Genomic DNA, 26693 nt, shown 5'->3' with positions numbered 1-26693 from the left:
CAAGAACGCGGTGACGTAGAACACTACAACAAGCCGAGAAAAATTAAGTTCAATGATTTGAGCATGCATCAAATTGATTCCAAGCATGCATGTTTTTTTTTTGCATGTCGGAATTGCATACAGACGATCGGAATTTCCGACAAGAACTTTTCCCGTCTGAAAATTTGAGAACCAACTCTTTGCAGTCGGAAATTCCGACAGAAAAAGTCCGATGGGGCCTACACACGGTTGGAGTTTACGATAAAAAGCTCACATCGAATTTTTCTTATCAGAAATTCTTATCGTGTGTACGCGGCATAAGACTGGGATGCCATTAAAGCTTGTGTGCGTGTAAAGGCAGGCGTCCCAATACTTTTGGTAATATAGCGTATATAATCCCTGTCTTATCAAACTACACCTTGAAGTATTCTGTAGTGTCCAGGTCACTATAACTGTCTGCCAATTTCGTTTCTTCTGGCTTTTTCCTGATTGGGCAGCAAACAGAGAACCAGATTCTGGGTTCTGGGCTGACCTGACTTCCCTCCAGATTCTGCATGGAGTGCAGGGAGCGTGCTCCTAGAAAAGAAAAAAGATACAATGTGGTCAGAACAAGCTCATTATCAGATGACATTGAGTTTGGTTCATCAAGCTGCAATAGCACTTAGCGGACACAGGGGTAGATTCACAAAGGAGATACGACGGCGTATCTCCGAGTCAGGCCGGTCATATCTATGCGCCTGATTCATAGAATCAGTTACGCATAGATTTCTGTTAGATCCGACCGGCGTAAGTCTCTTACGCCGTCAGATCTTAACTGCATATTTACGCTGGCCGCTAGGGGGGGGGGGCTGATTTACGCCTAGAATATGTAAATCAGCTAGATACGCGAATTCACGAATGTACGCCCGGCCGACGCAGTACAGTTACGCTGTTTACGTTAGGCTTTTCCCGGCGTAAAGTTACCCCTGCTATATGAGGCGTATATGCGGTGCACCAATGTTAAGTATGGCCGTCGTTCCCGCGACACAATTTAAAAAAATTTACGTTGTTTGCGTAAGTCGTCCGTGAATGGGGCTGGATGTCATTTACAATTTACGTCTAAACCAATGACGTCCTCGCGGCGTACTTTGGAGCAATGCACACTGGGAAATGCCACGGACGGCGCATGCGCCGTTCGTGAAAAACGTCAATCACGTCGGGTCAGGGTTCATTTACATAACACACGCCCACCTCTTCACAATTTTAATTAGGCGGGCTTACGCCGGCCTATTTACGATACGCCGCCGCATTTTTCTTTTAAGAATACGGCACTTGCCTGTAAAAGTTGTGGAGGCGTAACGTAAATAGGATACAAAGAAACGCCATTCTACGTGAATCTACCCCACAGTCTCTCAGCAGTACCTACAGTACTGCTTTTCAACTCCCCCACTTGCCTACTGTGCAATCATACAATGTGCAACCTAAAGCGCTACCTGTACTTACCTGGCATGCCTGGTCTGGCTGCCGGCAGAGGAAGCCATGTGACAGCTGCCACTATCCAAGATGTGTACTGTAGTAAAGCCAGCCAATCAATTGCTTTGCCTGAAGATACTTCATTGAGGGTAATAGCATTCACATGACCCTCCAGCAGATGGGCCAAGTCTGGTGTTAGGTAACTGTATGTAATTCTTTATTTGCAAAGTGTAATAAAGTTCAGTGGGGAGGGTGTAAAACACAGTTTTGTTCTGCTTTAACCTCTTGACGACCGAGGACATCCATGGGACATCCTTGGCTTTGTGCGGTGATATCTGAATGATGCCTGCAGCTACAGGCATCATTCAGATATCGCCGTCTTCAGCCGCCGATTCTGTGCACGATAAGAACGATCAAAGCAGCGCTTCCGCCGCTTGATCGTTCTTATAGGCAGCGGGAAGGGACGTCCACCCCCCCCCCTCCCGCCGCCATCCGGTGCTTCTCTGGGCTCACCCGTGCCATCGGAGAGCGAATCGGTTAGCGCTGCTGGAAAGCATAGAGATATGAGAAAATAGAGAAAATTGGGCCAACTTTACTGTTTTTTTATTTTTTAATTCATGAAGCCGTTTTTTTTTTCCCCAAAAAAGGCGTTTGAAAAATGATTGCGCAAATACCGTGCAAGAAAAAAAGTTGCAATGACCGCCATTTTATTCCCTAGGGTGTCTGCTAAAAAAAATATATAATGTTTGGGGGTTCTGATTAATTTTCTAGCAAAGAAATTGTGATTTTTACATGAAGGAGAGAAGTGCCAAAATAGGCCCGGTTGTAAAGTGGATACTAAAGTATATCTCAGGTATCATCATATGGAATTATAGTTTCATAGGTCACTAGCATGTCTTAAAACCTGACTATAGTCAAACATTTTCTTTAGTTTTAGGCTGGGTTCACACTATCTTCGCATGAGGCTCACAGCAAGGGTCTGGTGCGTCCTCATTTACCATTTCAGGTTCGATTTCAGCACAAATTTTTAGCTGAATTTGGACCTGAAACGGACCAAACAACACACAGGACTCCTGTGCAAATTCGCAACGGAGATATGTGAACCGGCCCCTGTCAGGATTGAGGGTTGAGACAGGGACAGATCCAGTGGCGGCTGGTGCTCAAATTTTTTGGTGGGTGCAAAGAAAAAAATTGCAGCCTCACTGTGCCCATCAAATGCAACCACTGTGGCATCAATTGTCACCACTGTGCCATGCCATCACACAGCCACTGTGCCATCAATTGTCAACACTGTGCCATGCCATCAAACGCAGCCACTGTGCCCCTCAATTGTCGCCACTGTGCCAATTGTCACCACTATGCCCCTCAATTGTCGCCACTGTGCCAATTGTCACCACTATGCCCCTCAATTGTCGCCACTGTGCCAATTGTCACCACTGTGCCCTTTAATTGTCGCCACTGTGCCCATTGTCACTACTATGCCCATTGATTTCACTGTGCCCTTTGTCGCCTCTGTGCCCTGTAAAATGCACTTACCTTAATCTTTCGACGTCCCTCGATGTCTTCTTCTCCCGCCTTGGTGACGCTTCAGCCCAATCAGGTTACCGATAACCAGAATCGGCGAACCTGATTGGCTGAGACGGCCGTCAGTCTTATCCAAGGAACGTACCCCGTACGTTCCCTGGATAAGACATCCGGGAGACAAGGGCTGTACACGGAAAGCCTATCAGAGCCGCTGGCTCTGATAGGCACTTCCGCACAGCCAACCAGCTGCCGTTATTCAGGTGGTCGGCACTCAATGTCCGGCCACCTTGAATAGACCAGCGGCAGCTGGCAATAACATATATTCATGCAATGCATGAATGTATGTTATTTTCAGTGACGGTGCGGAGCCAGAGGGGGCGGCGCTCCAGCGCCCTCTATGGACGGACCGCTGCTGGACAGATCCCACACAATCCAGGGACTCTCCAACCAAGGGGGGGAGCCAGAGAAAAGGGTGGCGTGGGAGATCGGCCAATGAGAAATTAAGACAGCCACAACGCAATAACAAAATATGAGGTGGGCACATATGGGGCACAAATTCAAGTACTAATGAGAGAAACCACTTTTAAGCTGCAAAGGCAGTTGGCCAAGAGTGTAAATGCTGTGGCAGTGATGTTTTGCCTCACAGCTGCGGCAAAAATAATCCTCCCTGTCGAAATTTTGCTGGCAATACTGCCTCCAAACACGACCCATTCAAGTGTAGGGGGCTTCTCTGCAAGCCCTCCACAACTGTGCACATTGCACATGGTAGCGGCATTTACAGAATTACAACAGGCGAAACTGTCAAGAACCTCTGAAAAGCAATCCCCACAGCAATAACATCTGCAAATGTAATTGTAGCCTTAGGAAACAGACGGCATTTAAAATGCAACCAAAGCATATGGCATTCTGTTCCACCAAAATGATCTAAAAGTAAAGGTTCTGGCTGGAGTTTGTTGTAGCAGTATGATTAATCAAGCTCTTTAGTTATATATAGGGTTCGGTACGGACTTTGGTTTTTTTGTACCCGGACCCAAACCCGGATATTTTGCTGAAAGTTCGGGTTCGGTGTTCGGGAATGTTACGGCGGGCTGCAGGGCAGCCAATCCCCATTTGTTTTACTACTGTGACTAAGAAGCCATCACAGCCATGCCTAGTAATGGCATGGCTGTGATTGGCCAGTGCAGCATGTGACCCAGCATGTGACCCAGCCTCTATATAAGCTAGAGGCACACAGCACAGCTCATCACTCTGCTTTAGCTAGGGTAGGGAAAGGCTGATGCTGATCTGAGGGAGAGATTGAGATAGGACTACCCTGCTTCAGAAATCTACACCAGCACTGCATCTGTCCCTGTGAGATACTCTGCATTAGACAGTTTAGAGCAAGTTTCCTGCTTGTTCTGATAGGGAGAGAATTATATAGGAGATACTCTGCATATTGCACCAGCACTGCATAGGTTCCTGTGAGATACTCTGCACATTACAGCAGCACTGAGTAGGTCCCTGTGAGATACTCTGCATTTTACAGCAGCACTGAGTAGGTTCCTGTGAGATTCTCTGCATATTACAGCAGCACTGAGTAGGTTCCTGTGAGATAGGGAGAGAATTATATAGGAGATACTCTGCATATTGCACCAGCACTGCATCTGTTCCTGTGAGATACTCTGCATTAGACAGTTTAGGGCAAGTTTCCTGCTTGTTCTGATAGGGAAATAATTATATAGGAGATACTCTGCATATTGCACCAGCACTGCATAGGTTCCTGTGAGATACTCTGCACATTACAGCAGCACTGAGTAGGTCCCTGTGAGATACTCTGCATATTACAGCAGCACTGAGTAGGTTCCTGTGAGATACTCTGCATATTACAGCAGCACTGATTAGGTTCCTGTGAGATACTCTGCATATTACAGCAGCACTGCATAGGTTCCTGTGAGATACTCTGCATATTACAGCAGCACTGATTAGGTTCCTGTGAGATACTCTGCATATTACAGCAGCACTGAGTAGGTATTAAAGCAGCACTGATTTAGCTTCCTGTGAGATCTTTCTAAGCAGCCGGACAGAGAGTCAATGACCTCGGCCCCACACCTACTGGTGTCAACTACTCCTTGCAGCCCAGATTGGAGGTCATGCGGACAGACTATGTGAGTTCACTTTGTCCGACTAACGCATGTCCAGACCAGGTGGAGGTCTGGGACTTTGTTAGTCGACTTTCCGACATTGGGGTCTCCTCCTGTGTTAGTCTCCAGCCAAAGCGGGAGATGGGTGACAGACCTAGCCGGGACAGAGGCTTTTGGAGAGGACTGAATGCGAGCCTCTTGCCTTTCGATTATGGGCCAGGGCCTCAAAATAGGAATGCGGATGTATTATCCTGGCAGACAGACCTGGAACCTTAAGACTACTTTTCCAACATCCCCAAGTTGACCTGTTCGGGGTCCCACTGTGGCTGTTGGACTGTTTCCCAGGGGAAGTATTGTCATGGACCTTGGAATGCGGAAGTGTTCCTCCTTGAAATCTGTTATGCAGTGGGGGGCCTTCTGCTCTGTCTTAAGGCTCCAGACGGCTCCATTGTTCTGTGTCTGGCTATTGTGTACATTGATTGTCCCCTTCTGTCTCATTACACATAACAGCCCTTCTAATCAAGCTATCGGACCAATCCTCGCTGACTCATCTTCAAGTCCTCATTTGCATGGCTAAGGAGGACCTGAAGGAGGACTACATGTACTTTACAATTGACCAATAGGAAAGCGGTTGTTGGGGGCGGGATGTTCCAAATTCTGTATAAAAGTGTGTTGTGTACTTCCAATAAAGGTCTTCCTGTTTGAACTTACATACAGCCTGCCTGGTGTTTGTTCTAATGGATTCCGAACGGCACATAGCTGTAGTTCGGATATCGGAGCCTTGGATGAGCGAACCATCAGACGTTGTGATCTGCAAGCTGACTCACTAGTAGCAGAGGAGTGTCGGGAGAGCCGAAGCGAGCGAGCAAGGGTCTCGTTACATAAAGTAATTAGTGTACAGCTTGTATAACAGTGTCAATTTTCTGTTCCCTCAAAATAACTCAAGACACAGCCATTAAAGGGGAGGTCCGGGAAAAAAATTAAAAGCCATCAGCTACACATACTTCAGATGCTGGCTTTTAATAAATGGACACTTACCTGTCCTGGAGCCCAGCGATGTCGGCAGTAGGGTTCCCGGCATGAAGCCGAAAGGTAAGGGTATTGCGGGTAAGGGAACACGGCAGTGTAGCCTTTCGGCTTCACGCCGGGAACCCTACTGCGCATGCGCTAGGCCCCGCTCCTCTCTGCCATTAGCCCGGCGGCCAGGGGAGGAGGAGGAAGGAGCTCCACGGTGACGTCAGAGACAGATATCCTGTCCCCCCGAAAGGTGGCAATTGTGTCACCGGAGGGGGGGAGGAATCCGATGAGCACTTTAGGGTGGAGCTCCGCTTTAATGTCTAAACCGCTGGCAACAAAAGTGAGTACACCCCTAAGTGAAAATGTCCAAATTGGGCCCAATTAGCAATTTTCCCTCCCAGTGTCATGTGACTTGTTAGTGTTACAAGGTCGCAGGTGTGAATGAGGAGCAGGTGTGTTAAATTTGGTGTTATCGCTCTCACTCTCTCATACTGGTCACTGGAAATTCAACATGGCACCTCATGGCAAAGAACTCTGAGGATTTGAAAAAAATTATTGTTGCTCTATATAAAGATGGCCCAGGCTATAAGAAGATTGCCAAGACCCTGAAACTGAGCTGCAACACGGTGGCCAAGACCATACAGCGGTTTACCAGGACAGGTTACACTCAGAACAGGCCTTGCCATGGTCAACCAAAGAAGTTGAGTGCACATGCTCAGCATCATATCCAGAGGTTGTCTTTGGGAAATAGATGTATGAGTGCTGCCAGCATTGCTGCAGAGGTTGAAGGGGTGGGGGGGTCAGTCTGTCAGTGCTCAGACCATACGTCGCACACTGCATCAAATTGGTCTGCATGGTTGTCGTCCCAGAAGGAAGCCTCTTCTAAAGATGAATGCACAAGAAACCCTGCAAAAAGTTTGCTGAAGTCAAGCAGACTAAAGGCATGGATTACTGGAACCATATCCTGTGGTCTGATGAGACCAAGATAAACTTATTTGGTTCAGATGGTATCAAGCGTGTGTGGCAGCCACCAGGTGAGACATCCAAAAACAAGTGTGTCTTGCCTACAGTCAAGCATGGTGGTGGCATGGTGGTGGGAGTGTCATGGTCTGGAGCTGCATGAGTGCTGTCGGCACTAGGGAGCTACAGTTCATTGAGGGAACCATGAATGCCAATATGTCCTGTGACATACTGAAGCAGAGCGTGAGCCCCTCCCTTAAGACACTGGGTCGCAGGACAGTATTCCAACATGATAACGATCCCAAACATACCTCCAAGATGACCACTGCCTTGCTAAAGAAGCTGAGGGTAAAGGTGATGGACTGGCCATGCATTTCTCCAGAACTAACCCTAGTAAGCATCTTTGGGGCATCCTTGAACGGAAGGTGGAGAATCGCAAGGTCTCCAACATCCACCAGCTCTGTGATGTCATCATGGAGGAATGGAAGAGGATTCCAGTGGCAACCTGTGAAGCTCAGGTGAACACCATGCTCAAGAGGGTTAAGGCAGTGCTGGAAAATAATGGTGGCCACACAAAATATTGACACCTTCGGCCCAATTAGGAAATTTTCACTAAGGGGTGTGCTCACTTTTGTTGCCATTAATGGTTGTGTGTTGAGTTATTTTGAGGGGACAGCAAATTTACACTGTTATACAAGCTGTACACGCACTACTTTACATTGTAGCAAAGTGTAATTTCTTCAGTGTTGTCACTGGAAATATTTAATAAAATATTTACAAAAATGTGAGGGGTGTACTCACTTTTGTGAGATGCTGTATATTTAGCACCTTCCTAGTTAGGTTGCTTGGATGTTAGTAGAACTACATTCCCTTGCAAAAGTATTCACCCCATTGGCTTTTTACTTATTGTGTTACATTACAGTGTCTTACAAATGTTCAGTAAATCTGGAGTATAACATTTCACCCCCCTTATAAAAATACTTAGACTAGACTTATTATAGCGAATGGACTGTTGATTTGTGTCTGGCTGTCCCTGCACTTGTCTTGGAAAAAAAACAGTGAAATTACAGTGGCTCCTATGGGGGTAGCGCTACATTATAATAGAATTTCTGCATTAAAATGTTAAACAGAACCAACCACACCATTGCCACTCTTCTTTTTGTTAAGCCCCATCATCTATGTACAGTCCTTTACAACCTACATGACATCTTCTGCATTACATATACTCACCAAATACAAGGTAAGCTATTAGGGACACAGCAAACATGATAAGAATGATATTTCCTGGGCCCACATCTTCAGCCTGGCAGCTGCTGGGACAGACACAGGGGCTGTGCACAGTGATCTCCAGAATCTCACTACTGTCCAAAATGGCTGGAAAGGTGACCGATTTGGTTGAACTGCAATTAAAGTGGACAATGGTTCTGAAAGGGCTCCCTGATGAAGAAAGAAAGAGACAATGACTGACATAGTTGGCCACAAACACATTGCAGTCTGATCTGTACAGTCTCCGTTAGATTTAACCACAGGTGTACAATACAAGGGCCTGCCTTTCTGTCCCTAAGCCCAGGTTCACACCGAGCTGCGGGAATGAAGCTGTGCAAGTTCAGCTGAACAGGTGCCTTCCACAGGCGGTGGGCTCAGCGGGGGGCATTGATAGTTTCAAAAAACTACTACATAAGCACCTGAAGGACCACAACATACAGGGATATACAATGTAATACTGACATATAATTACACACATAGGTTGGACTTGTGTCTTTTTTTCAGTCTCACCTACTATGTAACAATGTAACTCACACGATTTCACTCCCGCATGTCAGTCCCGATTTCGGCTGCGATTTTACAGACATCTGCACAGATGGAAATGGAAATCGCACCCCAAAAATCGCAAAAAGTAGTACAGAAACTATTTTTTTAAATCAGTGCGGCAAAGTGGAACTCCACTTTCAAGGCTGTGTATATTGATGCCGAAGTTGGGCACTTTTAAAAGTGAGTGGAATACCTTTTTTTATGCTTTTATTTGTGTCAGGTCACCTGTGGCCAGGTGACAAGTGCACCCCGTTAGGGTCAGGGATGCACCACAGTGGAGTGAACCCTATAGCCGACTGCTGCGAACAGAGAGGAAGCGTGAGCCCAAGATTCCCCAGGGCGCGGAGTGCAAGACCCAGCTTGGTGTTCACCAGAGCCTCTGGTGGTGAGGATGACCTTTGCTGCAGCTGGATCCAGGTCGCGACCCCTGGGGTCCCCTAGGTCACGCTCCGCAGGGAGAGAGGGGAAAAAGCAACCAGGACAAGCGATAGTGATGGGTAAGTCGAGGTCAGGGCAACAGGCAGACAAGGGTAACCGAGGGACAGGCAAAAGGTCAGGGAAACCGGCAAGCAGGAGTAGTCAGATACAAGCCAAAATCGGTACACGGGAAGGTAAACTTAGCACACAGCAGACAGGAACTCAAGCTACAAACAAAGTTTAAAAAGGCAGCCAGAACAGAGTCAGGCCTCTAATGAACACATGGAGACAGGTAAGCTGCCAGACTTTATTGCATATCCATGACAATTTATTTAATAAAATACTACACTTAGTTTATATTTCTCTGGTGGTCTGATGCTGTGGTGTTCCCAGTGTGATTATAAGAGGATAGGATGATGTCCCAGAAGATCTACTAAGGAATGGAGTGATCGATTTGGAGGTGTATTTGGCTAATCCCAAAGCGCTTATTGCCCTTTATAAAGTTTTTATTAAGCTAGAGATCACTGGATTGGCGGTGAGTGTGCATCCTTGGTCATGGTGGTGGTGTGAATTGATGCACTATTGGAAGAACATTGTTTAAATATAGAAGATTTCTTCCCTTGGTGTGGGGATAATTATGCATAATTTATGGACATCAATAGTTGCATGGACATTTGGTTGTGTTAGCGCTTTTTTTATTTTTTTATATAATTATTTATTCAATACTGCAGCTATCCCCCGCAAGTTCTACGCCGAGAACTAAGCGAACAAAGACCGCTGATCGCTCAGTTCTCGGCCTTCTGTGACTGTCAGTTACTGGATTTCTGCTCTGCCCCTTTAGAACTGACTGGAGTGCTGTGCTGGGGAGGGGGTGGTCGGCTCAGACTCTCAGTGGCATGCTTTAAGGCTGAGCCAGCTGCCGGTCAGGCATCTGGGTGGATCCCAACATTTGATCCCTTAGAGCCTGGACCGTCTCTGTAACATCAGTTGACAGTGGGCTTTAGCTTGCTGTCGGCTGAATCTGGGACAAAGGCATTCAGAACTAAGTGCACTTAAAGGGTCACTAAAGGAAAACATTTTTTTTGCTGAAATGACTGTTTACAGGGTATAGAGACATAAAAGTTAACTGATTCCTTTTAAAAATGATTAAAAATAGATTAAATTCTATCATATAATGTGCCTCTAGTTTCACTTTCGGTTTTAAACTGGTTTCATGTTTATGTGAAGTAAAGAGACCCACAGAACAAAAACAAACAAATCCAGGACAGTGTTTTGTTTTTAAAATGAATCTGATTGGTTCTGAGGAGTTTTAGACACACAGCTTAGACCACAGTGAGAAGCTGCCATGAGTTTTTTCATAAGGAGCCAGACAAGCAGGAAGTGTGGAGATCACAGCAGAATTACAACTACTTCAAAGCAAAAACGAACAATGAGGGCATGAAACCAGGACTGCAGTAAGGTAAAGGAAGCTATTTAGCTAAAAAAAAAAATTCCTTTAAGTGACCCGCAAGAGAAGTATAGCCAAAAGTTTTGGCCATACATAAGTTACATGCATAGTAGGTGAGGTTGAAAAAAGACACAAGTCCATCAAGTCCAACCTACTACCTTTTTATTTAGTCAACACCCCATTAAATTGCATGTATAGCCAAAATATTTTGTGAGGGGAATTCTCATAGACCCTAATAACCAAACATTGGCCCGGATTCAGGTAGATTTGCCCCTTATTTGCGGAGGCGCAGGGCAGCGTTTTTGCCCTGCGCCCCCGCAAATTTACTGCGCTACTCGCGATTCACGGAGCAGTAGCTCCGTAAATTGCGTGTGCGCTGTGTAAATTTGCCCTGCGTAAGGGCGCCTAATGTAAATGATCCCGTAGGGGGCAGGAATCATTTAAATTAGGAGCGCTCCCGCGCCGAGCGTAGAGCGCAAGCTCCGTCGGGAAACTTTCCCGACGTGCATTGCGGCAAATGACGTCGCAAGGACGTCATTTGCTTCAAAGTGAACGTGAATGGCGTCCAGCGCCATTCACGAATCACTTACACAAATTACGTAAAATTCGAACATCGCGACGCGGGAACGATGGGTATACTTTAGCATTGGCTGCCCCTGCTATTAGAAGGGGCAGCCTTACGCTAAACACGCCGTACGGAAACAACGTAAATTGCGTACGCAGGGCTTGCGCAACATTGTGAATCGGTGTTAGTATGCAATTTGCATACTATACACTGAGCACAATGGGAGCGCCCCCTAGCGGCCATCGCAAGAATGCAGCCTAAGATATGCGTGGCATAAGAGCCTTATGCCATGCCGATTTTAGGCTGCAGTCGGCGTTACGATGTTCCTGAATCAGGAGCATTCGTAACGCCGGGGCAAGTAACCAATTGCGCTGTGTAACCTATGGTTACACAGGCGCAATTGCTTCTTGAATCCGGGCCATTGGCTGCATCTGAATCGATGAAGTTCTTCGGCCGACAATTTTCCGCCCAGCTCCTTTGATTTTCATATTGAAGGATGTCGGACAGGATTGTGCCGACAAGGCCACCCACGGTTTAAATTTTGGCTGGTTCATGACGAGGAATCGGTTGAAATCTGCTCCATGTATGGCCAGCTTTTAAAAAATAGGTTATACCGGATGATACCCTTTAAACCTTTATAACTGCACATCCAAACCTTTTTAACCCAATATAGAGGAACTGAATCCATCTATTATCATTTATTGTAATATGCATTTGTTTCTTGTTGTGTATATATCTTCCTTATAAGTGCTCTACATTTACCAGTGTATACAGACCAAACCAACGATAAAGCACTCGCAGGACTTACAAGGAATATGTTAGCAAAAAGGAGTAACTTTACTGCATGACCAACATTCTAGTGGGAAGCAGCCCCCCATTATCAAGGCCTTATTTCTGAGTCTGTTCGCAGGTCATGGCAAGGACCATGTGATCATATTTGGAAACCTTTTAAATAAAGCAATTTTGAACTAGTTTCTGAACACATTTTCCACCCACAGTCTATTGTAGTCTATTTTTCTTCACATTCCACCCCGTTGATATTTTTGGGAATCTAATAAGATCAGTTGTTTTGTGTGCCCTACTAACCTAGCTTTATTATTCAGCTACAGAATAAAAAGATCATTGTTTTGTGTTTGATTGCAGTGTATTTTTCCAAAATAGTCATAATCACATTTTAACCTTCATCTAGAAGGCAGGATTTACGGACCACCTGACTACCTTTCTACACTGCGAAACACATCTCCACAGAATTAAGTTAGAAGCCCCCTTTAAGGCTGGGCTCACACTGCAGACAGCAGGGGTCCGGTGCGTCCCTGTTCTCTGTTTCAGGGATGAATCAGGCCTGGATTTTTGCCTGATTTCCGACCTGAAATGGAGCCAAAGATGCACAGGGCCCCTGTGCATCTCGCTCTGCTGCCACTCCAGAGATGTGTGAACTGGCTCTCAATTGAGAGCCGGTCATAATCTCCAGTCATACGAATTGGATGCCGGGAAACCCACATTCAATTCGCATTAGTGTGAACTCAGCCTTAGTGAGAGGTTCAGCTTGCTGAAAAAAAGCTTAATCAAAGTTAAAAGGGTTGTAAAGGTTCGTGTTTTTTCACCTTAATGCATAGGATGAAAACACCTGGCAATCACGGGCCCCCCAGCCCCCCCGTTTTACTTACCCAAGCTCGTTCACCTGCTCGGCGCATCCCCGGCATCCTCTTCTCAATAGTCCTAGCGTTGATTGGATAGATTGATAGCAGCGCAGCCATTGGCTCCCACTGCTGTCAATCAAATCCAATGACGCCGGTTGCCGGGGGCCGAGTCAAACATTTGGCGTCTATAGATGCAGCGTTTATCACAGGAGCGTGCCCGCAAGGTAACCCCCTCAGGAGAGAGATTCCCAGAGGCGGTTATTTAATGTGGGGAGGACCCGCGAAAGCCGCCGTGGACCCCAGAAGAGGATGTTCAGGGCCACACTGTGCAAAATGAACTGCAAAGTGGAGGTAAGTCTGACATGTTTGTTATTAAAAAAAAAAAAAAAAAAAGCCTGAACCTTTAATATCACTTTAAAGCCCAGCTGCAGAAGACCTAAAACTTTTCACACTGTAAGCAGGGTTACCTATTTGTTTAATCTAGGGGTACAGTAAAAGCAGATTAACCTGCTCTATCCTCCTCTCCCCTGGCAGATGGTGCTCTCTCATGCTCCAGCAGGAGACTATTCTTCACAGGAACAGACAGCTGCCAGAGTAGGGTGCTCACGTGTCCCTTTTTGCCCGGGACTGTCCCGCAATTGACATGTCTGTCCTGGGTCCTGGGCACCTTCATTCTGGGACAATACAATGTCCCAGAATGAAATAGAGGACACAGCCACCCCCTACTAACTAATAACTACATTTCCTGAACTGGTTGCTAGGGCCATCTTGCAACCAGTGACAATTTACTCTCAGACAGTGAGACCAGGAGTGAGGCCTGGGCCTAGTGCAGCATTGGTGTCCCCACCCACCTCGGCACCTCCTCCTTCTCCGGCACCCACTGGCAAGCAGCAGGGACTGGTATGATCTTCACTCTTCAGATAGTGACCCCACTCCTTTCCTTCTATGCACGTGGCTCAGGGAGTGACAGCTGCACTGCATCTGGTGGCAAGTGGCACATTCACCTAACAAATAACCCGCCACCAAATTCCCCATCAACCCCGAGACTACATTTTCCCCTGCCCCCTTCATCTTTTTTTGGGGAAGGTGAGAGAGGGGGTGTGTCCCTGAATGGCAGTTTGAAAATGTGGTCACCCTATGCCAGAGTGCTTTCCCTCTCCAGCAGCTGTCCATTCCCAACTGATGTAGGGAGTAGTGTGGTGCATAATTAAAAGCATCACACACAACTTTTTTTATTGTGTACAAACTTTATTTGAAGTGTACAATTCATTCATGTCGCTGTACAGCAGTGCGAGGAGGTGCGGTGCTGTACAGTGACGTGATTCAATACAGTGAGCTACAATAAAACGCAAGTCTGCTTTTATCGCAGCTTTCTTCAGTGCAGCTCTAAACTGTGTTGCAGTGTGAATGGGACACACAGGAAACAATTATTTTCTGTGTGTCCTTGGGGGGATAGGCATTTTACAATGCAGTAAAACACCTGTCAACGCCCTATGTGTGAATTCATCCTGACAAAGAACATGGTCGGTTGAAATGTCGCTTTACTGCTAAAATGTGATTGCGATTTGTACTATTGGCGCTTACAGAGAGTCTCTCTCTCTCTCTCTCTCTCCAGCTGGTGTAAAGCGTCCCTGTTCGACTTACCTGGAATCTGCGTTCCTGCTGTGAGCTGTGGAGTGAGGGAGGTTTTGGATTCAATTTCGGCGCCACTCGCCGTGCTTTCTGGTCGGCGTGTGCCGATTGGCGTGCGGGGGGCAGTGGAGGAGGAGGAGTGGAAACCATCGTTCACGAGCGGGGGCTCCTAGCCTGCGGGCGGCAGGCTTCGGACGTTTGTGCCCCCTGGGGATGCTTTCCAGCCTTTTGATGTCTGGGTCTGCTTGCAGCTCTATCCTCTTGGCTGTCAGCTGTTAGTAAGCTCCCAGAAACCAGGCTCCCTGCTAATCCCTGTTGACCGAAGACACCAACAGTAGGTGACTTTTATGTTTTAATATTCCAGAGAGAAGATAGTGGAGTGAGATGTGAAGGGACTGCTGGACACTTTATCGTTGCTGATCTATGATCCTGGATTATTAGCTCTCTGGCACTCTCCCCCGGCAATCTGGCCGGTCTTCCAGTTCCCATTTTTTTATTGTTAAAGATCCAGGTTTTGGTTCTATGCTGGGAGCTTTAAATCTAAATAACCTGGAGGACTTTCTCTGTTGCATGGGAGCAATTTCAGAAAAAAAATAGGAGGGGAAAGTGAATGCTTATTTCTGCCTACCTCTGCTGATTCATTTTCAGTGCTTTCTAGTGTGTGGATAGACAATTAGAAGTGAGAAGTTAGGCAAAAAGTGGAACAGGAGAGAAGCAAAAGTGATTAGGGGAGAATATAAATAATCAAATTATAAATTAACTAGTATACAGATAAATGGCCCCCAATAAACTTTGTGTAAAACCACAGATTGTGACTCCCTGCTCCTCCCCCTCGACCATGGCAGCGAAGTTGATAAAGACAACAGGGAAACTCCCATAATCCCCTTAAAAATCTCCATTAAAAGGGATAACAGCCGAGACACAATCTGGGAGAGAAGTGGAGGTGGAGTATGCCCCCTCTGGGAAAGACATCTTGAAGGCGATCAAAACAAGCAGCTAAGTGTTGACAAATAAAATTGATGCCCTGGCCGTAGATGTATGTTCAATAAAACGTGAGTTTGATAAAAAATAAAAAACGGCAGAAATAGAAATTTGCGTTTCAAAAGTTGAAGATCAATTAAAAAAGGATAATAAGGAATGGCATACACTGGAAAAGCAAATAAAAGCGCTACAGGACAGAGCAATAGACACAGAAAGCCGCTTAAGAAGAAACAACGTTCGAATTCTAGGCCTGCCGGAGCGGGTGGAGGGAGATAATCCAATTATTTTCTCAGAAAAATTATCAACAGAAGTATTGAATTTAGCAGAAATATCTACAATGTTTGTGGTGGAGAGAGCACACAGGATCTCTTTTGGCCCCCCTAAACCAGGGGCACCCCCCCCGCCCTTTTCTGATACACCTATTGAATTATAGAGATCGAGATCAAATTCTATCAACAGCCAGGTCAAGGGCAGATATTCAATATGAAAACGTTAAGTTGTTATTCTTTCCTGATTATCTGGTTGAGATTCAGCAGCAAAGAAGAGGATATACAGAAATTCGTAGAAGATTGAGGGAGAAGGGGTTAAAGTATAGTTTGCTATATCCTAGTAAACTACGAGTGATGGACGGGACACACACCCTTTTTTTTTTAAACACCAACTCTAGCAACGGAGTTGTTTAAATACTAATTAAATGTACCAAAAAAAGATCTTGGAATTTTTTTTCTTTTCTCTTTTTTTGAAAACCCCTTCTGTCATTTTTTATTTTTTGGGGGGGGGGGGGGGGTGGAGGGATTAGGGGATTGTGTATAAATATATCTTTTTTTTTCTCTTCAATTTAGTTTTTTTCTTTCCCCGTATAGGGGGAAATTATGTATGAGAATGCACAAGGGATTAATTAACACAATGATATTGAATGATGTATGCATATATATATATATATATATATATATATATATATATATATATATATATATATATATATATATATACCCCCTTTTTTGGGGGGGGGGATTGGAGGGATTAATCGTATAGAATCTTCACATAGAACTGCACGCTAAAATGTTTAACCTGGTTAAATAGGGAAAATTGTACACAATCATAAAGCACTAAGTAATATAATAGCACAGATTCAGAATATATATTTATATATATTTATTTATTTGAATTCTTTTTTTAAAGGAGAGGATCGTTTTGGGATGAGAAATTTTGAATATGTATCCAGAATAGAAGGGATTTAGTGTGGGAGTATAAAATATGAATTAATAGTGATTAATGTTATGATTCATGTTATGGATGCTGCTGTATAAGGCATTGGGTAGGTGGGATAGTCTTTTTTTTTTGGGTGTTTTTTTTGTGCTATTTGATAGGAGTTTAAATAATAGAGAAGGCCCTAAAGGAATATAATAGGGAAAATAAATGGGGAGTGAGTATTACAGTTATTAGAGAACCCGCCACATGAGGGAATAGAAGTTGTTGTTTGTTTTTCTTTTTTTTGGGGAACTGTGTGGGGTTATGTTGGATACTGAACATACAAATAGAGATAATGGACAGTAAAATAGGGGATAGGAAAAGTTCCTCTCCACTCCCATCCATGAATGGATGGGATTGTACACAAGAGAGGGGAGTGGGGAGGGATAGAGGGGAGTGGGGAGGGATAGGGTGGGTGGGGAGGAGGGAGGTGGAGGAAGTGTAAGGGGAAAGTATGCATGGGGTTTGCAATGGTGTGGTTTAAATACCCTTTGGACACCCCCCAATAAACTGGGGGAGTATAAGATACAATGGAGGCATTGGCTCCTCCCATACTCCAGCTATAATGCCTGGAAAAAATAACTGTTTTTTGATAATATCCTGGAATGTCCGAGGATTAAACTCAAAGTTTAAACGAGCATTGATGTTAAGAAAATATGCTCCCCAATTGATTATATTACAGGAGACACATTTAATGGGGAAAAAATTAATAACGTTAAAAAAAGCCTGGATACAAAAAGCATATCATTCTACCTACTCCTCATATGCTAGGGGGGTATCGATCTTGGTAAACAAATCCTTCCTGGGAGAAATAGAGAAGGCCTATATGGATATGAATGGAAAATATGTTATCTTGTTGTATATGATTGGTAAACAGAAATATGTTACAGTGGCAGTATATATCCCACCTCCTTTTTCGGTGGGAGTTCTGAATGAGATAATGGAAAAAATCATTCCGTATCTCCCAGCGAAGTTGATATTAATTGGAGACTTCAATGCGGTCCTATCACCAGAATTGGATAGACCAAAACTCCCTAGACAACATTCAGTAGAATTGTATAATTGGGCACAGGCAATGGGGGTAACGGAGATTTGGAGATGGAGGAATCCGGAGGAAAGAGCGTACTCCTGTTTTTCTACCTCTTATAAAACAGCGTCTAGAATAGATCTGGCATTTACAGATTCTGCGATGTTAGCAGACATCGCAGAAGCCATATATTTACCAAATGGGCTTTCAGACCACTCTCCTCTATTCCTGTCAATACGTATACCTACCCCAAGAAATGCATCCTTGTGGAGATTAACTCCGCATTGGGTTGGACACCCGGAAATAGTAGGAAAAATTACATCTAGAATAATGGAATATTGGGAGAATAATGCTGGATCATCCTCGGTGGAGATGGTCTGGGAAGCGTTTAAAGCATATTTATAGGGGCAATATATATCAAAATATTGCAGCGGTTAATAAAAAACAGAAGGCCAAGATACAAGAGTTGAAAATACAGATGGATTCCCAGAAGGAAAAATATGGTCAAGACCCCAGTAGTATCAACTTTGATGAAATGATGGCTACACAAAGATCTACATTTGCATATGGAAGAATTAACAAGATTAGAAATGCATAGAAATAGACAGAACATTTTTGAGCAGGGGGATAAAGGTGGTAGATTTCTGGCAAGACTGGCACAACAAGAATATCAAGCTACAATCATATCAGAAATCGAGGACTTAAATGGACAGAAAGTAAAAGAACCTGAAGAGATATTGGAGGCCTTTAGAGAGTATTACAGTGTGCTGTATGCCTCTTCTCTCCCCTCCGACATCCGCCCGGCGGTTATGACGGACCTATTGGACCGGATAGCCTTCGGGTGGCTGTCGGATGAGGAGAGGAGAGGACTGGTCTGCCCCATTGTGGTGGAGGAGATTATGGAGGTAATGCAAACTTTTTCGGAGAAAAGGCACCAGGACCGGATGGAATTCCGCAAGTATTTTATAAAAAATATGGAGTAATAATAGCCCCCAAACTAGCAGAAGTATTTACAAGCAGGTTAATGAAAGGGGCTCTCCCAGACTCAATAAGAGAGGCACATATTAACATTTTTATAAAGGGAAACAAAGGATCCAAAATTATGTTCATTATATAGGCCAAAAGCATTACTAAATGTAGACTTGAAAATATTGACAAAGATATTAACATTAAGATTACAACCCCTGCTCAGAAATATAATAGATGCAGATCAGACAGGATTTATGCCACAGAGAACAACAGATATTAATCTACGTAGGCTCTATACAAATATACATACCCATCATATGCACAAGGGATCTAGGAAAGATAGAGAAGGCCTTCGATACAATCGAATGGCCTTTTCTATGGGAAATACTGAGAAGGATGGGATTCCCATTGGTATTTATTAAGTGGATTCAAATAGTCTATGGGAGACCCATGTCAGCAGTTAAGTTGGGAGGAAAATTATCATCTTTTTTCCAACTACATAGAGGTACGAGGCAGGGCTGCCCCATCTCTCCAGCGCTCTTTGCAATAGCAATAGAGCCAGTGGCAGAGGCTCTTAGGACGACATCAAATATTCAGGGACTTAGAGTGGGGGGTTGGAGGAGAGGGTAGCCCTGTATGCCGATGAGATGGGAAAAGTTTCTCTCATATGTAGAAATGAGGCAGCTTTGGAATATCCCCGAGAGTTATGAGTTTAGGTATAGGCAGCTTATCCATGCCTTATTAGCCCAGTTTCCGGAGGGGACCCCGCGATTAACAGAATCAGATGATTTGGAGCAAATGGTTAAAAGTGGAAAAAAGACGGCGTCAATTTTTTATGGGTACTTATTGGGGTCTACATCGTCCGATATGAGTAAATTAAGTGAAAAATGGAAGAGAGATGTTCCAAATTTGATGGAAATGTGGGAGGAAGTATGGAGGTTCCCATTGCAGATATTGATATCACTTCGAGATAAATTAATACAATTTAAGATAATACATGGGATTCATTATACGCCATATAAATTACATAAGATTTTCCTGACAAACCCTCAGAACTGCTGGAGATGTGCAGACATTCCAAGAGACTTTATGAATATATTTTGGTTATGCCCAAAAATAGTGGTATTTTGGAGAAAGATTCTGTGAATGATTGCCACAGTGACATCAATAATCTGTGAACAGGAGGCGGAGATCTGTTTTCTAGGATTGGCAGAGGAAAATACTGTTTCAGTGCAAAGGAGAACACAGGTAGGCGTATTATTGTTCTATGCTAGGAAAACGATAGTGCTAAACTGGAAAAAGACAGAAGCTCCCTCGGTGATACATTGGAAAAATTTAGTAAACAGCAATTTGACACTTTATAGAGAGGCGCATACTGGAACAGAGGACAGGGGGAGAAATATGAGAGAGTATGGGCGAGTTGGATAAAAAATCCTATAACAGCGTTAGGATAAATAGGGTATAGGGGAGGTTAACCACACCATTGAATAAAGGGAGAGAGGGGAGGGTAAAAAGGTATTTGTGTTGGGTGAAAGGTATAAATTACATTTTTATGGAGGCTCTAGAAGAGAGCAGAGGAATGATGAATGTAATTGAAATGTAAATGTATGGTTTTATTCTTTGTATGGAAACGAGTTTTTGAAAATTAATAAAGAGATTTATAAAAAAAAAGTGACATGGGGTATAATTTTTGAAGCGAAGCAGAAGCAAAGCAAAGCAAAAGCAAGGTGTAAACAGGACTGTAAGCTAACCATTTTATTTAGTGACATGAGCTTTGACTAGAGTTCAGAGAACTTTAACAAAGCGCGTCCAAAGCCTTGTTTTAAAGCAAGTGTAAACAGGCCATTAATCTGTGTTGAAGCCAAAGCCAAAGTCTTAGGAGGAATTATAATGTGAAAAAACAACCCAATACAGGTTTATGGAGTGGACGGAACACATCTATCCCTATGGCATATTATGTTTGACTTACCTTTGTATGCAACTGTCAGAATTTTGCTTTCATTGCTGTAACTGAATTCATTGCCCTCATGATGTCCATATCCTACATACTGGGGGACACTCCCCTTTGTCTGTGATCCTCTGTAGGGGAAAAGCATGTTTGTTACAGATTTAAAGCAGTATTAAACCCAAAACCAAACCAAAAATGTAATACAGTAAAACCTTGGTTTGCGAGCATAATTCGTTCCAGAAAGATGCTTGTAATCCAAAGCACTTGTATATCAAAGCATTTTTTTACAGGGTATAAAAGAGAAGAGAGGCACCTCCTAAGGCCCCGTACACACGGGAGGATTTATCCGCGGATACGGTGCGGATTTTGATGCGATGGAGTGTACTCACCATCGAATCGAAATCCGCGCCGAAATCCTCTGGCGATGACGTGTCGCGCTGTCGACGCGATGATGCCGCGGCGACGTGCGCGACGCAGTCATATAAGGAATTCCACGCATGCGTCGAATCATTACGACGCATGCGGGGGATCCCTTTGGACGGATTGATCCGGTGAGTCTGTACAGACCAGCGGATCAATCCGTTGGGATGGATTCCAGCGGATAGATTTGAAGACATGTCTTCAAATATTTATCTGCTGGAAATCCATCGCATGGGAGAAAAATCCGCGGAAACAGATCCGCTGGATTGTACACACCATAGAATCTATCCGCTGAAACCCATTCGCTGGGATTTTTCAGCGGATGGATTCTATCGTGTGTATGGGGCCTAAGTGTAGCAATAAGTTGCTAAATGTTGTACCTTTATTAAATGTAATCATATTGCTACACTTAGAGGCTCCTCTCTTCTTTTTTATACTTAGTTGTGACATGGCGCTATTCTTATATGAAGACATCGCTTGTATATCAAGGCAAAATTTATTAAAACATTTTGCTTGTCTTGCAAAACGCTCTCAAACCAAGTTACTCTCAAACCAAGGTTTTATTTTATATTATGTAATATACATTTGCAACAGAGCTTGTTCTTTTGAAAAACTACAGACTTACTGGCCAGATCACAAGATACACACTGATTTAACAGATTTAACACTGCACTTCTCCTTTTTTCATAGTTCTCCTGGCTGTCAACTGTTAGCAAAATGTATTGAAACTTCCTCCTGTTTACCTCTGAGTCCAGCTCAGTTGACGTCCGCTTCATGCACACTAGGGCCCAGATTCTCAAAGGCGTTACGACGGCGCAACACCATTTGCGCCGTCGTGAGTCCTAATCTGGCCCCGGGTATCTATGCGACTGATTCTTAGAATCAGTTATGCATAGATACCCATTAGATCTGACAGGCGTAAGGCTCTTACACTGTCAGATCTTAAATGCAATTTTTTTTCCCGCCGCTAGGTGTCGCCGACGTCGTTTTCCCCGTCGCTTATGTAAATTAGCAAATTACAACGATTCCCGAACGTACGCGCGCTTGACGCAGAGAATTTACGACGTTTCCGTAGCCTTTGCGACGCGTAAAGTTGCCCCTGGGTCTATGAGGCGCAGCCAATGTTAAGTATGGCCGTCGTTCCCGCGTCGAAATTTAAAAAATCTACGTTGTTTGCGTAAGACGTCCGTGAATGGCGCTGGACGCCATTTACGTTAACGTCTAAGCAAATGACGTCGGTGCGACGTCATTTAGCGCAATGCACGTCGGGTAATTTACCCGACGGAGCATGCGCAGTACGCTCGGCGCGGGAACGGTGCCTAATTTAAATGGTGCCCGCCCCATTTGAATTGGGCGGGCTTGCGCCGAGCGCTTTTACGATACACCGCCGCAAGTTTACAGGTAAGTGTTCTGAGAATCAGGCACTAACGCTGTAAACCTGCGGCGGTGTAACGTAAATCACATACGTTACGCTGCCCAGGAGCAACGTAATTATATGTGAATCTGGGCCTAGGTGTTTTTACAGCTGCTGTTTTAGGCACCAGGCGTTTTTTTTTTAACTGCCTCTAAGCTCCCCTACATGTAATCCTATGTGTTCATGCACACATAGGGGCAGATCCACAAAAGAATTACGCCGGCGTATCTATTGATACGCCGGCGTAATTTTAAATTTCCCACGTCGTATCTTTGTTTTGTATCTTCAAAACAAGATACGACGGCATCTCGGGTCGATCCGACAGGCGTACGTCTTAGTACGCCGTCGGATCTAAGATGCAATTTTTTGGCGGCCGCTAGGTGGCGTTTCCGTCGAATTCCGCGTTGAGTATGCAAATTAGCTAGTTACAGCGATCCACGAACCTACGTCCGGCCGGCGTTTTTTTTTACGTTGTTTGCGTTCGGCTTTTTCCGGCGTATAGTTAAAGCTACTGTTATGAGGCGTACTCAATGTTAAGTATGGCCGTCGTTTCCGCGTAGAAATTTGAAATGTTTACGTAAGTCGTTCGCAAATAGGGATTTGCGTAGAATGACATCACCGTCGGAAGCATTGGCTTGTTCCGGGTTAATTTCGAGCATGCGCACTGGGATACCCCCCCCGAATAGCGCATGCGCAGTTTAAAAAAACGTTGTTTACGTCAGGTCACAACGTATTTGCATAAAACACGCCCCCATCACAGAGATTTGAATGCCGCGCCATTACGCCGCCAAAGATACACTACGCCGCCGTAACTTACGGCGCGGATTCTTTGTGGATTTGAAAAAAAAAAGTAAGTTACGGCGGCGTAGTGTATCTTAGATACGGTACGCCCGGCGGAATAATGCACCGCTGACTGTGGATCTACCCCATAGACTTTTAGCATCGTTTTGTGACAGGAGAGTTTAGTGGCAGGGAAAAAAAAACTCTGCCAGTGCATTCTGGAGCAGCAGCAAATGGGATAGGTATCTGAATCCCCCGCCACTGGTCAAAATGTGGGGTTTGGAGATACGGGGCTTCGTGCACAGCCTGTCAGACGCTACATACAGAGCGTCCAGTTTAAATACAAGCTGGCACACTCTGTTTGCAGCAGACTGAGAGAATGCGCTCATAGTGCCTCTCACTTCTTGTCAGAAGCACTAAGCTCAATGGATAGCTTGAAGTCTTGGATCAAGCGCACACAGTTAGCCACTTTGCAGACATTTCTACTTTTCAGGACATCAATGCAGTGCTCATTTTATTGGCTGCAAATCAGTGCTGGATTAGAGATTCAATAAGCAGTAAAAACAAAAGGTTTTACAGCTTCCAAAATTAGATGGCAGTGGTGGCTGTAATTTGATTTTATTTTTGGCATGAGTGCCTAGCCCAGGCCAATAAATGCATGCGACGTTGAGATTAACACAGCACTCTGAAATATGCTCTTGATGAACATATAGGCTTTAAAATCTAATTGTTTGTGCTTTGCAAACGCTGAAAAGTTGAGAAACCTGGGAGCCTCTCATCCCAGATTACACAATATGTAAATATCAACTTTACCACCGATTTGGAGAATGTGCACTGAAGCTCCCACTCTGAAGCCAGATGCAGACACTATATATTGAGTACATGGAGCACTTCAGAACTAAGGGCCAGATTCACAAAGCACTTATGCCGACGTATCTAGAGATGCGCGGCGTAATTCAAAAAAGCGCCGCGCGTATCTATGTGCCACATCCTCAAAACGAGATACGCCTGAAAAACATTTTTTTCCGTCCAACGTAAAACGATTACACCTGGCGCATCTTGGAGCGCAAAATACGCTAGACACACCATTGATTTGCTAGTTAAATATGCAAATGAGGTAGATACGGCGATCCACAAAAGTACGCTTGTGCGGCGTAGGCTACGCCCTGTGCACATCTGCTAGTTTCCCGGCGGAAAATTACACCTTATAAAAAGGTGCCTTAACTTTGCACCAGCTGTGTAAAGGTCAGCTAAAGCAACACCGTTAGGGAAGAGCTGAGCACACACACTTGCAGGACAACAATCTGTATGCCAACATGCCAGGGGCATCCATGCTCATAGCTATACTAGTGACTTTAGAGGAACGCAGAAGGAGGAGGGAACGGAGGAGGAGGAGGGCACAGGAGAGGATATACCTCAGTCGCCTAGATGTGTTTGGCATGGCTGTTTCTGAGGTGTATCGCAACTTCAGATTCCCCCCTGAAGCCATCATGGAATTAACCAGAACCCTGCAGGATGACATCACCAGCCCAACACACCGCTCACATGCATTGGAGCCACTGGTCAAGGTAGTGGCAACACTCCATTTCCTTGCCACTGGCTCTTTTCAGCGCACAAGTGGATTGTTGGCTGGGATGTCACAATCCTCCATTAGCAGATGTGTGCACCAGGTTGTCCCTGCAATCCTGAGACGCATGGCCAACCAAATCATCAAACCCACCCAGGAGGACAGGCGGATTAAGACAATGACAGATTTCTAAAAAATTGCCAGATTCCCACGCACCGTGGGGGCCATTGATTGCACACATGTGGCACTACAGCCCCCCCATGAGACAGAGCACATGTACCGCAATCGGAAGCATTGGCATTCAATCAATGTACAGGTGATAGTCGATGCCCAATACCTCATATGGCAAGTCCGTGCCAAACACCCAGGATCCAGCCATGACAGCTTCATATACCGTCAAAGCAACATCCCAAGAGAATTTGAACAGAACGTGTATGGGGACAGCTGGCTGGTTGGTGAGTGACATGGGAGTCAGGTATGACTGTCCCCCCCCCATGATGCAGACATCACGAGGGGCACATGCATGACTAACATCCTCCTGTCTTTTCCATTCCAGGTGACTCGGCATATGCACTTGGACCCCATCTCATGACTCCATTCCGGAACCCCCAAACCCCAGGAGAGGAAAACTACAATGCTACACACATACGTACCCGTGCAGTGGTGGAACGCACCTTTGGCCTCCTGAAGTCCCGTTTCCGATACCTGGATAAGTCTGGGGGTACCCTGTTGTATTCCCCAAACTTTGTGTGCCAGATCATCGGTGCATGTTGCATGCTGCACAACTTCGCAGTGAGAAGGGGCCTGGAGATTGACACACGTGATGACCTGACCCCCCAACCAGACAATCCCCCCCTGACCAACTCTACCCGGTCTACTGAGGGAACAGCAGCCAGGAGATGCCTCGCAGAAGGCATCTTTGCACAGTAAACACACACATTAAACATGGCACAATGAGAATGCATGCATGCACACCACTGTGGTCCCTAGCACACACACCCCACATCCTCATCGAATTGGATTAGACCGAAGTACCCTGCATGGTACTAGGGAGTAGCAATGCCCTGCCAAGGCTCCAATTATGTCACTGTGCATTCATACACCATTCACATGGACCTGGGATCACTTCTCCCTGGTCCTGGGGATCCCTACTCCACCAAAAATGAGGGTGACACCCTTTTTTCAGCAGGAATGTCACCCCCACATTCATACATCACTCACACAAATATAACAAATCATAATCACAGTAGAATTCCAAAAAAAAACAAAAAAATCTAAAGTACACTCAAAATTAACGGCCACGGGCCCTCAGGGGAGACTCATGGGGGGGGAAGCAGGAGCCTCCCCTGGTGGCTGTCCACCTGCTGGCCTGCCCTCCAAGGCCACGGCTATCCTGTTCAGGCCCACAGTGAGGGCTGCCGTATTGGCCTGGACCGTCCGGGTATTGGCGTGGACAGCCTGGGTCAGGGCACTCACCTCCAGGGCCACGCCTGCTGTGGCGCTCTGCAGGTCACAAAAACAAGTTATGACCGCCAACGAGTTTGTGGCCACATCATTCAGGGTGTCTTTTATGGAGCCCAGGCTGTCCTCCATCTGGGCCAAAGTCCAGGTGACCTGACCCAGATGTTGGGTCTGACGGGCCTGGTCCCTCCGCAGATTTTCAGGCAGAAACTCGGCCACCCCCCTGGTCTTCTGGGTGGCCTTCCTGCCTGCAGATGAGGCTTGTGGCCTGGGAGGAGGGGAGAGAGAGATCCTTGGGGGGAGCGGCAGG

The 26693-nt window shown here is 45.3% G+C and overlaps 1 protein-coding gene across 2 annotated transcripts in view; it reads right to left on the bottom strand.

Annotated features, from left to right (window-relative positions):
• Positions 1-291: 291 nt before the first annotated feature.
• LOC120914215 overlaps positions 292-26693 on the bottom strand; it is a 171994-nt gene continuing 145592 nt past the window's right edge. For both annotated transcript variants that reach the window (XM_040324806.1, XM_040324805.1), the window contains exons 2-4: positions 20763-20872; positions 8283-8489; positions 292-555 (exon numbers count right to left, since the gene is read on the bottom strand). In XM_040324806.1, the coding sequence (XP_040180740.1) occupies positions 392-555; positions 8283-8489; positions 20763-20872 (481 nt within the window). In that variant the 3' untranslated portion in view covers positions 292-391. The remainder of the gene's footprint in view (positions 556-8282; positions 8490-20762; positions 20873-26693) is intronic.

The sequence above is a fragment of the Rana temporaria genome, chromosome 9, assembly GCF_905171775.1.
Source record: "Rana temporaria chromosome 9, aRanTem1.1, whole genome shotgun sequence".
NCBI classification, from domain to species: Eukaryota; Metazoa; Chordata; class Amphibia; order Anura; family Ranidae; genus Rana; species Rana temporaria.
The sequence above is the reverse complement of the archived record's forward strand: the minus strand, read 5'-3'. Positions and strand labels throughout refer to the sequence as shown.